The sequence below is a fragment of the Cherax quadricarinatus genome, chromosome 7 (genome assembly GCF_038502225.1).
Source record: "Cherax quadricarinatus isolate ZL_2023a chromosome 7, ASM3850222v1, whole genome shotgun sequence".
Classification (NCBI taxonomy): domain Eukaryota; kingdom Metazoa; phylum Arthropoda; class Malacostraca; order Decapoda; family Parastacidae; genus Cherax; species Cherax quadricarinatus.
In genome coordinates this window covers 58,423,826-58,440,676 of record NC_091298.1, presented here as the reverse complement: position 1 = coordinate 58,440,676, position 16,851 = coordinate 58,423,826, and the positions used below count along the sequence as shown (strand labels likewise).

Genomic DNA, 16,851 nt, shown 5'->3' with positions numbered 1-16,851 from the left:
CTGGACTTGAATCCTGGAAATGGGAAGAAGAATGCCTGCACTTTAAAGGAGAGGTTTGGGATATTGGCAGTTTGCAGGGATGTCTAAGTCATCGTATCTGAGTGCCTCTGAAAAGACACTGATTATGTATGAGTGATAGTGAAAGTGTTGAAAGATGTTGAAGGTTTTTTTTCTTTCTTTTTGAGTCACCCTGCCTCGGTGGGAAACAGCTGTGTTAAAAAAAAAATCAATCCTATGACTTTTAAATTTTTAACTCCATGGCTGTGTCCTGCCAAGGCAGGTTGACTTACAGAAAAAACCATGCACCATCATTCACTGAACTGCTGTCTTTCTGAAAATGTGCTAAAATTACAATTACAGTGGACCCCCTCATAACGATTACCTCCGAATGCGACCAATTATGTAAGTGTATTTATGTAAGTGTGTTTGTACGTGTATGTTTGGGGGTCTGAAATGGACTAATCTACTTCACAATATTCCTTATGGGAATAAATTCGGTCAGTACTGGCACCTGAACATACTTATGGAGTGAAAAAATATCGTTAACCGGGGGTCCACTGTAAATTAAACTCCAACTGCAACATTTCCACCTATCATCTAGAAAGCAGGCATTACCCTTCCCACTTCCATACTATAATATCATATATAATATATACTGCAAAACCTTAGCCAAATACTGTAATAAGCTACCGACTAGATGGTTTATCTATAACTACAGTAAGTGTAAAAGGAATTGTATGCCTTTGGATGGCTCTTATAATACGTGGATCTATAGTAACTTGAATTTTTCAACAGCATACACAATGTGAAAAATATAATTTTACTGCAAGAAAAAATTAAATGTTTGTGCTATTAAATCACCTCTTCCTATTTAATCTACAGTGGACCCCCGGTATTCGATATTAATCCATTCCTGAGAGCTCATCGAATACTGAAAATAGCGAAAAGCGAATCAATTTTCCCCATAAGAAATAATGGAAATCAAATTAATCAGTGCAAGACACCCAAAAGTATGAAAAAAAAAATTTTACCACATGAAATATTAAGTTTAATGCAATAGAATAATTACAATAACAACAATAACAATAGAATAATTGACACTTACCTTTAATGAAGATCTGGTGATGATTGATGGGATGGGAGGAGGGGAGAGTCAAAGTTGTTACTGTTTAGAAGGGGAATCCCCTTCCATTAGGACTTGAGGTAGCAAGTCCTTTTCCGGGGTTACTTCCCTTCTTCTTTTAATGCCACTAGGACCAGCTTGAGAGTCACTGGACTTGTCGCACAACATATCTGTCCATAGAGGCCTGTACCTCTCGTTCCTTTATGACTTTTCTAAAGTGATTCACAACATTGTCAGTGTAATAGTCACCAGCACGGCTTGCAATACCTGTGTTAGGGTGATTGTCATCAAAAAAGGTTTGCACTTTAAGCCACACTGCACACATTTCCTTAAATTCACTCACATCAGCACTAGTTGCAGGCAATTTCTTTACCAAATCGTCATGCAACTGCCTAGCCTTTTCACAAATGATCGCTTGAGAGATGCTATCTCCTGCTATCTGTTTTTCATTTATCCACACCAATAAGTCTCTCAACATCTTCTAACACTTGCGGCCGCTGTTTCATAATCACGGTTACACCTTTTGCAAGAACAGCTTCCTTGATTGCCGTTTTCCTGGTCACTATAGTAGAGATGGTTGATTGGGGTTTACTATACAACCTGGCCAGCTCCAACACACGCACTCCACTTTCGTACCTTGCAATTATCTCTTTCTTCATTTCAATAGTCATTAGCACCTTTTTTCTCGAAGGGTTGGCACTAGAAGTTTTCTTGGGGCCCATGGTGATTTATTTTGCAGAAACAAGCACCAAAAACAGTGATAATATGTAATGTACCGAATCTATCCTTAGATGCGCACACACTGCCTAGCTTGTAAACCCTGGCACACCCGGGGCAGTTCAGGCCACACGTGGACACGTCTCGTATGAATCGCATTGAATACCGGGTTTTCAATCGGATACTGAGGCGAAATTTTTGCGTTAAAATGCATCGAATACTGAATTTATCAGATACCGATGCCATCGAATACCGGAGGTCCACTGTATTCTTAAAAAAATTTAATACATATTTAATTGTAAACATTTTTATAATCTTCAAGGTGCACTACAGTACCTATTATGAGCAATGTTGGTAAGAAAGATGTAAATGTGGAAGCCTCAAGTTCATTCTTGTAGACAACTGGGATAAAGTTGCTGGGTTCTGTTCCTGCCTCCATTTGTGCTGCCTCAACATTGCGTTCAAAAGCATCAACTGAACCTATACTGAACCACAATGTAGTCTGCAAAAGGAAAATGATGCTTTACGTTCAAAATAAAGTTTATACCAAAATCCTACTTTTCTATATCAGTATACCACTCTGCTTATTAAAACCAAAGAACTATGTTGATAACATTCATTACGATTACTGTCAGCATTTGCAGCACACAGGCTACAGTACATTAATGTTCCATCATACCTGTTCTCTTTTATAGCTTGTATTACTTTTCATCCAAATTTGGCTAAAAAATGACTTAACGAATTTTATGCAGAAAACATGATCAAGATATGTGGATAGCAAATTATATCAGTTACTGTATCCAGCACTCAAATGCTACTTTCACAGCATGTCCACATCTAATACTATCATGTTGCTTTCCTGATACCCAAACCTAATGGTACCTTTTCCATTGTAGACACAGATGTAAAGTAACAATGGGATTGAGGAACAGGAAATCTGGTTTTTGAATAATGATGCGTGTTAAATACTTGCCATATCTAGCCTCTCAACATTGTCACTTAATTAATTACTGGTACTTGTCACAGGCCCATACTTACAGCACCTTCAACCTGGTTACCCGTCATCAATTTCACCCGAACCCATTTCTTGTTGATTACTTCCAGCTTCTCAACAATGCCTTTAGCCAGATAACTGCAAAAAATGTTATATAGTGAATGGCAAGTTTGGAGATGCAAAATACTACATTGTACATTGTCAAATTCTTTAACCTTCAGAACACATGATCTGCTTTGACCTTATTGAAAACTTATGAAGATTTTTTGGTCCAACTTGGACTATTAAGTAGTTAATGGTCAAAGTTAGACTGAAATGTCATAAGTTTGTCTCCCATGTGCAGGTTATTTGTGCATTGTTCCAGTCATGGTATTGTGCATTTTACAAAGCCCAATGTTGAATGAAATGTTTCACAAACAAAGGACTCAACTGTATTTATGTCTTTTTCACCAGCTGTCAGCATCTTGCCAATCTCTCTATCAGCTTGCATCTTTACTTTTCTGCTTCTTGATAATTTTTAATCACATAGCATTTTCTTCATAATTCAGGTCTGGTCTGAGACCAGGACATGGGGACGATGATCCCCAAAAACCATTAAGAGTAGAGATATTATGCAAGAAAGGTAAAAAGAAAAATCATAAAGTGTACACCAAAAAGTTTTACTATATTTTGAAAAGACCAAACCCTCTTCAATTAACTGTCTTTGTATTGTAGTACTAAAAAATGTATACATTTAAACCAATTTGCAGAATCATTTCTGTGACACACCATAATGAGAACAACTACAGACTAAGTACAGTGCTCCCTTGAGTTACGACATTAATCTGTTCCAGAAGACATATCGTACTTCAAAACTACTGTAACAAACCCCAAAATACATGGTTTTGTGATAATTTGTTCCCAGATGCCAGAACAACCATCCTGCCCTTGGATACTTTTTACTGTTTAAACACACTGGGGTCTTCTGAGTGGCAAACAAGCATAGGCTTTAGCTTGAAATCTCCAATGGCATTGGCAGAGGAGGCAGGACAGACAAGACAGACCAGAGCAGGCAGGGCAGACAGGACAGGACAGGACAGGACAGGACAGGACAGAGCAGGCAGGGCAGACAGGACAGGACAGGACAGGCCAGAGCAGGCAGGACAGGACAGGACAGAGCAGGTAGGGCAGACAGGACAGGACAGGACAGAGCAGGCAGGGCAGACAGGATAGGACAGGCCAGAGTAGGCAGGGCAGACAGGACAGGCCAGAGCACGCAGGGCAGACAGGACAGGACAGGCCAGAGCACGCAGGGCAGACAGGACAGGACAGGCCAGAGCACGCAGGGCAGACAGGACAGGACAGGCCAGGCCAGAACAGGCAGGGCAGACAGGACAGGACAGGCCAGGCCAGAGCAGGCTGGGCAGACAGGACAGGACAGGCCAGGCCAGAGCAGGCTGGGCAGGCAGGACAGGACAGGACAGAGCAGGCAGGGCAGACAGGACAGGACAGGACAGAGCAGGCAGGGCAGACAGGATAGGACAGGCCAGAGTAGGCAGGGCAGACAGGACAGGACAGGCCAGAGCATGCAGGGCAGACAGGACAGGACAGGACAGGCCAGAGCATGCAGGGCAGACAGGACAGGACAGGACAGGCCAGAGCATGCAGGGCAGATAGGACAGGCTAGAGCAGGCAGGGCAGACAGGACAGGCCAGAACAAGCAGAGTAGACAGGGCAGGGCAGGGCAGGGCAAAGGCAAAGGCAAAGGCAAAGGCAAAGGCAAAGGCAAAGGCAAAGGCAAAGGCAAGGCAAGGCAAGGCAAGGCAAGGCAAGGCAGGGCAGGGCAGAGCAAGGTAGGACAGGCCATAACAGGCAGGCAGGGCAGGCCAGAACAGGCAGGCAGGGCAGGCCAGAACAGGCAGGCAATACAGCCTTCCTGGGGCATGTAAAGCAAGGCAGGGGCAGGGCAGGGAGAAAGAGACTGGTAAAGAATTGTAAATTTAATATTTACTCTTGCCACAGTTTCCCACTCCCCATATCTGGAATGTCTGGAACATCTCCATCTCCAACTCCAACATCTCCAACACACCTTCTACTATCACTCCATTAAAGACTTTTTTTATCGCCCAGTCTTGTTTCTGGGCTGAGAGCCACTCATGCATGCCAAACATCGTACATGCGTTGTATCTCAAATTTTTCATCACAACTCAAAACTAAATTTCTTCATAGGCTAAAGTGTAATTCAAAATTATCGCAAGTCAGTCCCATTGTAGTTCAAGGTACCAGTGTATAATTGGAAAATGCAATATCAGAGTAATATTTAGGAGTAAACTTACTTTTTAGCAAATTCTTTCCATGTAATTTCACGATATCCCATCTGGTAGTATGCTGTTATTCCCAGGAATCCAATGGCAACCAGAGCTGCAAAAGCCAACCATCGGTCACGCTCACCACCCTCCCCAATTGGTTTACCACTGCCACCTCCACCTCTTCCGCCACCTCCAGACCTGAGAAATGGCAACAGGGAAAAATTCTTAAAAAATATTCACTAAATTTATTTATTTATTTAAGGAAAATATGATAATGAACATTTCCATGCATTTAATATCCCTAGTTTTATTACAAGTACTATTAAATTTAACATTTTCTAGATTTCCTAATGCATAGCACAGGAGGGCCCCACTTATACAGCAGGTTAAGTTTCAAGATACCACTGTAAAGCAAAAATCACTGAAGTGAAACAGTCTTTTTTTCACTTTCAAATGCATATGTTTACATGATCATATATTAACTGAGCAATACAGCTAGGCCTAAAAAATGCATATAAAGTACACACATTACTTACCTTAAAATATTTTAGTACTTAGCTTACAGTGAGTGGCAAATATATTTATTGTAGGTAGTTTGGATAAATCTCCATGGGGAAGTGGAACAGAATTCTTCCTCCGTAAGCCATGCGTGTCGTAAGAGGCGACTAAAATGCCGGGAGCAAGGGGCTAGTAACCCCTTCTCTTGTATATATTACTAAATTTCAAAGGAGAAACTTTCGTTTTTCCTTTTGGGCCACCCCACCTCGGGGGTATACGGCTGGTACGTTGAAAGAAGAAAAAGTTTGGATAAATGAAGAATGGGTATAATTAAAAACCACTTTATTAGCAAAACGCTGTAGAGCAAAGTGCTGTAAAGGGAGGCCCTCCTGTACTGAAATCATTCCAGTGAAATTATTACTTTTAAGCAATTAATATTTAAAGTTCATCAAATTATACTAGAGATTTAAACTACTTAATTCAACTGGGATAACCCCAAGAACAAGATGTGATGTGGTACAGTAGCAGTCTTAGAACACAATGCTGAAATACAGCCTCTCCTCACTTAACGATGGAGTTCAGTTCTTAACCCTTTCAGGGTCCACAGGCCCTCTCAGAGCCTTGTTCTCAGGGTCCCCCAAATTTAAAAAAAATCTTATGAAAAGATAGAGAATCTTTTCCCAATCATAATGACACCAAAAGTATGAAATTTGATGGAAAACTTACGGAATTATGCTCTCACGAAGTAAGCAGTCTCAACGATGTTTACGCATCGGCGATTTTGCCCACTTTGAGCCCTATTTTCAGCCAATTCCAATGTACTAGTCAACAAAAATCATAACTATTTCGCTAGAACTCCATTTTTTTTCTATCGAATGAGTACAAGAAACCACCAATTTACCGATTTCAACTATCCAATACAGTGGTCAGAATTTAGCAATTTTGCCAATTTCACACAAATTTCAAAAGATACACAAATAACCCGCACATAAAAGAGAGAAGCTTACGACGACGTTTCGGTCCGACTTGGACCATTGACAAAGTCACACTAACAGAGGTGGAGCAGGACGGCTATATATAGGCAGGAAGAGGTGGTAGTAGTAGTAGTAGTAGTAGTAGTACAAGAATTGTATATAATACTGACAGGATGAAATTAAGACACATGCACAACGCCCGGGCATCCCCATCGTAGACGTTTCGCCATCCAGCCAGCCACTGGATGGCGAAACGTCCACAACAAAGACAACCAGACACCGCACATGTGTCTTAATTTCAACAGTAGTTGTAGTAGAAGAAGAAGAGGTAGTAGTAGTGGTAGCGGAAGAAGTGGGAAATAAGGAAGACGAGCCAGTCAAATACAAAGGAAGGGGAGCACTGCAAGAGAGCTAGATACCCACAGAGGGAGAGCAAGCGCACAGAGGTGCGTGAAAGGGGAAGTGGTGAAATAAAATAAATGAAGAAGGAACAGAAACACGAGACAGGAGAGAGAAAGACAACCCAGAGGAGAAAAGGAGAGAGGAAAGGGGAAGAGGAAGAAGAAAAAGAAAAAGAAAAAGTGAGGATTCAGGTTAAGTCACGGGTGTTCTGAAGTTTGGAGCATTTTACAATGTAGTGGGAGAGGAAGTCATCTACAGAGACGAAGCCAGGGCTAAGGTTCATACAAGGAAAGTTGTGTATTAGAGAGGATTCAACTAGACGGCGACTGTTCGAGTTGGAAGTAGGGAAGACAGTTTTAGCAGAAGACCAGTCAATAGGATGGCTATGATCTCTGACGTGACAGAAAAGAGCATTGTTAGTGTCGGCAAGCCTAACACTATTTTTGTGCTCCCTAAGTCTGTCAGAAAGAGATCGACCAGTTTCTCCGAAGTATTGAAGAGGACAGGAGGAGCAAGAAATAGAGTAGACACCAGGAACATCTGTAGAGGGAGGAGAGGTATGAACGAGATTAGTGCGAAGAGTGTTAGTCTGGCGGAAGGTAAGCTTAATGTCTAAGGGACGATGATTGTTTACTTTTGAACTTTGGTAAAAATCGAACATTTCTGCTACTTTGAGCTCAATTTCAAGGTATTTTTCATTGTAAAACCAGTCAAAATAATCTCAATTTCTGTAATATGTCTTCCATTCTATACAATGAGACCAGGAAAACTAGAATACAACAATAAATACCATATGAAAATATAGTGCAAAGTCTCTGTTTTAATCCAAAAACATGGTCCAAGTTTTTTTTTTTCTTATTACGCACTGTGTGCTGCAGGATTTTTTTTATACTGCGCACACTGACCACATAGACCCATTCTTTCATATGTAGGCCTACCAGCTTTCTCTCACTAGATTTGAAGGCACTAGAATTTATGCATACTAGTACGTCATGGACACTGGTGTGTAAGCCGTACTAGTACGTCCGAAACCCTGAAAGGGTTAAGACCACGTCGGTAAACAAATTCGTCGCTAAATGAGGAGCACACTATAATGGTAGTGGGTTTGTGTCAACTATCTTTGATATTGTTTTAATGTCACCTTTGCATCATTTATAACATTTCTGGTATATTTTTAAATGTTTATGCAGTAGTGTACTGTACATTGTAAAAAACAGAATAGAGAAAATCAGCTCTAGTATACATAATTTAGGCATGCATACTGGTCAGAGCGCCCATTGTAAGTCCGAGGCATCAGTAAACGAGTATGTCACTAAGTAAGGACAGGCTGTAAGTGATTATACAGAGAATATACCAGGAGGGAGGTTAATAAAAAAAAAAAAGGTATCCAAGGTCAAATAATTAAAAGTGTAAGTGATTATACAGTAATAATTTTAAAGAAAAAAAAAAGTGATTACTTAATGAAATATTCCCAATTTGTTGTAAATGTATGGATATATACAAATACTGTACTGTACACTATATATAATATAAACATACTTGCTTCCTGAGCCAAACAAGTTGATGTTAAATGGGTCCTTTGGAGTTGAAGGCTTAGTTGTAGCTCTCTGCGAAGGTTCTGCAGGGGAGCTGGACTTGGGCTGTGTCTTAGCATTGTTTACTGGAACTGGTTTGCTTGTACCTTCTTTAAAATATTTTTCAAAACCACGGGGAGGCTTCTGGCAGAACTGTTGCCACTGTTCAAGAAGTGTTGTGCTGTATGGAAGATTTATCCGAGAGAGATGTTGTCCTACCTGCAGATTAAAACAATTCGGTTAAGGATGCTAAATAAGGCAAGTCTCAAACTGCATTCAATGGTTCAAATTAAAAAATAAAAGTTTATTTAAAACTCACAATACTGTAGTTGCAAATTCCAGTCACTATTTATGAAGAAATCTTATACATGTATAAAAGTTGAAAGTGTGACCAAGTTAATCAAGATACATTTTATAAAACATGACTGGGTTTTACCTCCTGTGAGTGGATGAGGCAAATTTTATTAAACTTTTCTTAACAATCAGACAAAACAACTAAATACCAATGGTGGCCCGGTGGCCTGGTGGCTAAAGCTCCCGCTTCACACACGGAGGGCCCGGGTTCGATTCCCGGCGGGTAGAAACATTTCGACACGTTTCCTTACACCTGTTGTCCTGTTCACCTAGCAGCAAATAGGTACCTGGGTGTTAGTCGACTGGTGTGGGTCGCATCCTGGGGGACAAGATTAAGGACCCCAATGGAAATAAGTTAGACAGTCCTCGATGACGCACTGACTTTCTTGGGTTTTCCTGGGTGGCTAACCCCCCGGGGTTAAAAATCCGAACGAAATCTTATCTTATCTTAAGTGTACAGTAAACCATCAATATAACTGAACTGTGTACAGTACTAAATTAGGTTTACAGTAGAGTACTTTAGTGCATTTTTTGCTATTTTTTTTTTTTGTCATTCTGATTTAATGAACACTTAAGACAATTTTCCCCCCTCCCATTAGTCTATTATATGGAAAGTTTACTGTAACAGCAGCCAGTGTTGAGGGAAAAAATGCTATTATACTGTACAGTGGAACCTCAAATTTCGAACGTATCACTTATCGAACGTTTGAAAAATAGAACCCTTTTTTCGAACCAACTTTGTCCCTATTATCGAATGTGCCCCTATTTTTGGACCACTGGGTACCGGACCTATCCGCCAGCCCGTTCTGTCCGCATCCCCGTGCAGGCACCGTGAGCCAGTTTGGCTTTGTTGATGCTTAAGTGAACACTAACCTGCACTCTCATATAAACATTTAACAATTATTTCATTGTGTTTAGTGCTTGTGGGACTGTGAAATAAGCTACCATGGGCCCAAAAGAACTTGCTAGTGGTACCCCTATGGTAAAGAAAGTGAGAAACACCGTAGATGTGAAGAAGGAAATAATACAGAAGTATGAGAGTGATGTGAGACTTGCTGAGCTTGCCAGGATGTATGGGAAAAACAAGTCGACCATCGGTTCTATCCTAGCAAAGAAAGAACAAATCAAGGAAGCTGATGTTGCGAAAGGTGTTAATATGCTAACCAAAAAAAGACCACAAATAGTCGAAGAGGTTGAGTTGTTGTTGCTGGTGTGGATCAAGGATAAAGAGATGGCAGGTGATAGTGTTTCAGAGACGATTATTTGCGAGAAAGCAAGGAAGTTGCATGCCGATCTGGTACAGAAAACTCCTGGAACCAGTTCAGTGACAGAACCATGTCCCATTTTAGGGAAATGTTAAAGAGGCGCCAGAAACAGGACTGTGGGCAGTTATTTTGTGAGACAGGGGTCCAGTGACTCAAGCTGGTCCTAGTGGCATTAAAAGACAGAGAAGGGAAGTAACCCCAGAGAGGGCTTTACCTGAAGTCCTCAGAGGGATTTTCTCCTTCCAAACACCAACCCCAACTCCCTCTCTCCTCCCCCCTACCTTCCAGATGCCATCACCAATCTTCAATAAAGGTAAGTAAAAATGTTATTTTATATTTATATACATAATTGAAAACTATATTTGTTGTATGTAAAACTGTAATTAATATCTATAAAATGTATTTTTTTGTGAATATTTTTGGGTTTCTGGAACGGATTAATTGTATTTCCATTATTTCTTATGGGAAATATTGCTTCGATTTTCAGACTTTTCGAATTTAGAACTAGGTCCTGGAACGTATTAAGTTCGATATTGGAGGTTCCGCTGTACCTAGTCACCCAATTATATATTAATACGTACCATATATGTACAGTACTCTCCACAGGGAAGTGGAACAGAATTCTTCCTCTGTAAGTCATGTGTGTCGTAAGAGGCGACTAAAATGCTGAGAGGAAGGGGCTAGTAACCCCTTCTCCTGTATACATTACAAAATTTAAAAAGAGAAACTTTCAATTTTCCTTTTGGGACACACTGCCTTGGTGACATACGGCCGGTTTGTTCAAAGAAAGACGATATACGTATGTATATAATATATACCACTAATTTATCATGCACACATGTACAGATATGTACATGCATGTGCACACGTGCATGCTCACATACAATATTATATTTAGGGAGAAGTGCTAAACCCATAGGAGTCATACAGCAACTGGGAAATGGGAAGCAATCAAGTCTGATGGAGAGAACACATCCAATTGTTGGGATCAAGAGATTCATCACCAGCATCAAGGAAACTCTTTTGAGGGATCAAGGAACCATAAACAAACTTCAGTCACCCAGGTTAAATTGACATTTTTACACTCATTTTGAATTTCTACAATGTCTGTACATGTCTTATCACAATTATTATAAACATAGGGATAACCAGGTACGGTGTATGCATTTCTGTAGACTGTTTGCACTGGAATTAACTAACAGCTTTGTGAATTATTCTTGGTTAAATATGCATAAATTAAAACCAATGTGTACCTATAACAATTAATTATTGCAACTATTGTATAAATGTGTAATAATCTGTAAAGGGTATCTGCCAAAGTTACCAACTTTTAAGATCACCGACATTAGCAAGTTAGCCAGGTGGCAGGTTTGGTGACAATAAAAATATAGATATAAGTTATCCATTAACCTAACCAAAGTAAAATCTAACTTATGTTGCTGGATGGCTCCCCCCCCCCAACAAACCAGCCATCTCCCACCGAGGTAGGGTGACCCCCCCCCAAAAAAAGAAACTCTTTCACCATCATTCACTCCTGTGAGGTACTCTTATCAAATGTCTTACTGAAATCCACATACACAATATCATATTCTTAATCTTGGTCTGTTGCCTCAAATACCTTAGTGAAAATAGTTAGTAAATTTGCAAGGTATGAATCCTCCTTTGTAAAACCAGGCTGAGATTCATTGATCAAATTTAATCTTTCAAGGTGGCTACAAACTGCTTCAACAATTACTGATTCTACCAACTTTCCTACAATTGCAGTTTGATTAACTGATCAGTAATCTGAAGCTAAGGATCCAGCCCCTTCTTTGCAAATGTGTATCACATTTGCCTTTTTCTGCTTTTCCTGTACAATATATACCCGTTTGTAGTAATTTTTTGAAGAGTCTATCTAATGGTTTACTAAGTTCCTTACATTCCTTTAGAACCTTGAAAAGAGTGTCAGGGCCTGGAGACCTGTTTGGTTGTAATATATTTATCTGATGATCATGTCACTAACGAATGATCATGTCACAAATATGGAATTTCATTTGTATACATTTGTGTATAGAGAAAGGAAATAAATGTAGGAAAATGGAACACACACCTCTATGTAACTAACAGTGAGCTGACTTAGTGACATTTAGATGAGTCTATCTTTTTTCTATTCTTACCCTATAGACCTGAAAGAAACCCTTTGGGGTAGTCTTTGATTCCCTTACATCCTTAATTTCATAATCTCCTTTGACTTCCCTCAGAGGTGGCTCAAAGTTTTATATAGAAGGGGCTTAGGGATGGCCGTATTGTTGGAAGGGGCAGGGGCTAGGGGACTTGATTTGAAGCAGTGTTATTTTTATTGGGGGATTTGGGAGGCAGATGGATTTAGCCCTTTTAAACTGAATAAATTAGTCCATAAGGCGATTCACTTTGTCTTGATTTGCCTGAATATGTCTGTCTCTACACCTAAGAGATATTTTAGTCTACTGTTTATCTATTTAGGGTTTTGTCTGATATATCTCTTTTAGAAATGAACACATTTTGATGTTCTGATTATTACACTTATAATTATGGGGGAGCACTAAACCCATAGGATTATACAGCACATGTAGGGGGGGGATGGAAGGTATTCAGGCTCAATTCGGGGAACCGGAACACAGATCCAATTCCCTAGATCAAGAGCCCCTCATCAGCATCAAGGACCTTCCCTTGAAGGGCATGGTGTTCTGAAACATATATTGGAAACTATCTTCACCATCTATCAAGTCACCCTCTTGATAATCCCTGGTCAGGCTACTGTTGTCTATATATTCCAGAGATAATCCCTCAGTCCCAGGATATCAACAGTTTGAAAATCAGGAACTTCCACTTTATGTTCATTTAGGTCACTCCAAGAGATACTGAAACTAAGTAATATGTGATCTCTTTCTCCAACCTCTTCATTATTCTCAGGATTATTTATCTCAGACTCCTTATTTACCAGAACCAGGTTAAGCAGGTTATTTCCTCTAGTTGGCTCTCTCACAAACTGTTCTAGAAACAACTTAAACCTAAACTTTTGCATTGTATGGGTGTATGTTGTCTGGAGCCTGCAAATAATCATTCTAATCGCAGATTTTTGTCGAGTTATGGATTTTAGGCAATTTGTTGTTGTAGATCCCCATGCATACATACTAAGTATATGAGGAACAAATTACCGAAGATGGGGACACCATGAGCATAACTCTGCTCCTGTAGCTACAAATAGGTACAAATACAAATAGGCAGTTACCACAAGTGAGGTAAGAATAGATTATAGAGTAGTAGGGTGAGAATGTTGTTTGAGGTACATGGTTATTCCTAGTCACCTAGTGTCCTGTAGCTCGATTGTTAGCACATTCAGCTCACACACTGAAGTCCGTGGTTTGAGCCCCAGTATGGGTGGAAACATTAGGACATGTTTTCATAAGATACCTAGTGTCCCTATGGGTGGAAACATTAGGATGCATTTCCATGAGACACCTGCTGTCCCTATTCATCTGTCAGTAAAACAGGTACCTGGATGTTATACTCTGCATAACCAAGGGCTTTCTATATAATAGTATATATGTCATTGATGTCAGATTGGCCTGTATACCTTGTACATGTACTTGTAGAAATAAAGATTATTATTATTATTATTTATTACTATTATTATTATCCAAGGAAGAAGATCAAAGGACCCCAACAGAAGCAAATCCTAGTGGTTTTCTTGGGTTATGAATGCTCTGGGTTAATCTAAACAAAATCCAAGAAATAACAAATATATCAGAGTTAAGAGCTGACTGGGGTATCCCTGGTTAATGTACACATAAATAACTCAAGACAATAGAAACTTGTGCACTGAACCAGAATAAAACCTTAAGATTTAAATTTATTTATATTCAGGTTTTGTGTACACAGCATAAAAACAGTTATTATAATGCCCTTGAGGACACACAAAACGGCAGACTGCACAAATAACCTGCACATAGGAGAGAGGGGGAGAGAGAGAGAGAGAGAGAGAGAGGAGATTACGATGTCGTAAGCTGCTCTCTTGTATGTGCAGGTTATCTGTGTATTGTTCCAGTCACAGTATTGTGCCTTTTGTTCTTTAAGGCAGACAAGTGGTATTGGTACATGAGAAGCATATTTATAGTCTCATCTAGGATAACCTGAAAAGCTGTGCATCCTATAGGCCTTCAAACTATTGTATTTTTTTAAGTACAGTAATTTTGAAATAAAGAATTGAAGTCAAATAATGACTTAATTCCATTAGGGTTCCTGGCCTAGGGTAATTGAAGTTAAATAGTACTGCTTTACTGTTATATTATGATTTAATCTAGGATAACCCAACATGGCCATATAACAACATGTATGGCTATGATAATCAAGAGGCAGTTTTGGTTATTATTATTATTATTATTATTATAGGTAGGGGGTGTGTGGATCAGGTGTTTACAGTGAAACATATAAGTGAACAGTATTTAGATAAGGCTAAAGAGATCTTTGTGGCATTTATGGATTTGGAAAAGGCGTATGACAGGGTGGATAGGGGGGCAATGTGGCAGATGTTGCAAGTGTATGGTGTAGGAGGTAGGTTACTGAAAGCAGTGAAGAGTTTTTACGAGGATAGTGAGGCTCAAGTTAGAGTATGTAGGAAAGAGGGAAATTATTTCTCAGTAAAAGTAGGCCTTAGACAAGGATGTGTGATGTCACCGTGGTTGTTTAATATATTTATAGATGGGGTTGTAAGAGAAGTAAATGCGAGGGTCTTGACAAGGGGCGTGGAGTTAAAAGATAAAGAATCACACACAAAGTGGGAGTTGTCACAGCTGCTCTTTGCTGATGACACTGTGCTCTTGGGAGATTCTGAAGAGAAGTTGCAGAGATTGGTGGATGAATTTGGTAGGGTGTGCAAAAGAAGAAAATTAAAGGTGAATACAGGAAAGAGTAAGGTTATGAGGATAACAAAAAGATTAGGTGATGAAAGATTGAATATCAGATTGGAGGGAGAGAGTATGGAGGAGGTGAATGTATTCAGATATTTGGGAGTGGACGTGTCAGCAGATGGGTCTATGAAAGATGAGGTGAATCATAGAATTGATGAGGGAAAAAGAGTGAGTGGTGCACTTAGGAGTCTGTGGAGACAAAGAACTTTGTCCTTGGAGGTAAAGAGGGGAATGTATGAGAGTATAGTTTTACCAACGCTCTTATATGGGTGTGAAGCATGGGTGATGAATGTTGCAGCGAGGAGAAGGCTGGAGGCAGTGGAGATGTCATGTCTGAGGGCAATGTGTGGTGTGAATATAATGCAGAGAATTCGTAGTTTGGAAGTTAGGAGGAGGTGCGGGATTACCAAAACTGTTGTCCAGAGGGCTGAGGAAGGGTTGTTGAGGTGGTTCGGACATGTAGAGAGAATGGAGCGAAACAGAATGACTTCAAGAGTGTATCAGTCTGTAGTGGAAGGAAGGCGGGGTAGGGGTCGGCCTAGGAAAGGTTGGAGAGAGGGGGTAAAGGAGGTTTTGTGTGCGAGGGGCTTGGACTTCCAGCAGGTATGCATGAGCGTGTTTGATAGGAGTGAATGGAGACAAATGGTTTTTAATACTTGACGTGCTGTTGGAGTGTGAGCAAAGTAACATTTATGAAGGGGTTCAGGGAAACCGGCAGGCCGGACTTGAGTCCTGGAGATGGGAAGTACAGTGCCTGCACTCTGAAGGAGGGGTGTTAATGTTGTAGTTTAAAAACTGTAGTGTAAAGCACCCTTCTGGCAAGACAGTGATGGAGTGAATGATGGTGAAAGTTTTTCTTTTTCGGGCCACCCTGCCTTGGTGGGAATCGGCCAGTGTGATAATGATAATAATAAATAATCAAAAAAGAAGCGCTAAGCCAAGTTTTGGTTATATTAGTGGTCAAAATACATGTGGGTAGACAGCCTCACCAGAAGAGGATCCAGAGAACCTGTTCTCTTGCCCTGTTGTAGCAGCCTTTCCAGCCTCCTGGCTGCCGTCAGCAGCCGGTGAGCCATGTGTGGGGGATGTAGATGATCCCTGGGACAGTTAAAAAAAAAAAAAAGTATCCGTCAGAAATACTCCACCTCCGCAGGTTACATCAGTGGCCGGGTCGTCTGCTCCCTCACTCCTCCCTCACCTCTCCCTCACTCCTCCCTCACCTCTCCCTCACCTCTCCCTCACACTCCCTTACTTATACCTTCCAGGCTAATATTTGGATTTAATGTCTAACATGTTTAAAAAATATATATCAGATATTAAATAATGCCCAAACAGGTAAAATAATTAATGTGGATTTACTTGGCGGGGAAGTAACAAAGTCGAGAATAAAAATGGTTTTTAGAATTGTTTAATAATATTACTGTATGTCTTCAAAAATAATAAAATTGGCTCCATTAAATCATTATAAATAAATAATAAATATTATAATTACCAAACGGGATAACAATTGTGTTTGAATGAGTTATATGATTAAGTTTACTTAAGTATACGTATACACATTTATAATTATTATACCTAATTATTATTATTATTATTATTATAATCAAGGGGAAGCGCTAAACCCGGAGGATTATACAGCGCCTGGGGGGGGGGATGTGGAAGGCATTCAGGCTTAATTCGGGGAACTGGAGCACAGATCCAATTCCCTAAATCAAGAGCCCCTCACCAACATCA

The 16,851-nt window shown here is 40.1% G+C and overlaps 1 protein-coding gene across 2 annotated transcripts in view; it reads right to left on the bottom strand.

Annotated features, from left to right (window-relative positions):
- Afg3l2 (AFG3 like matrix AAA peptidase subunit 2) overlaps positions 1-16,325 on the bottom strand; it is a 73,610-nt gene extending 57,285 nt beyond the window's left edge. For both annotated transcript variants that reach the window (XM_070082517.1, XM_053774074.2), the window contains exons 1-5: positions 16,107-16,325; positions 8,536-8,789; positions 5,150-5,320; positions 2,879-2,972; positions 2,177-2,342 (exon numbers count right to left, since the gene is read on the bottom strand). In XM_070082517.1, the coding sequence (XP_069938618.1) occupies positions 2,177-2,342; positions 2,879-2,972; positions 5,150-5,320; positions 8,536-8,789; positions 16,107-16,193 (772 nt within the window). In that variant the 5' untranslated portion in view covers positions 16,194-16,325. The remainder of the gene's footprint in view (positions 1-2,176; positions 2,343-2,878; positions 2,973-5,149; positions 5,321-8,535; positions 8,790-16,106) is intronic.
- Positions 16,326-16,851: the final 526 nt, after the last annotated feature.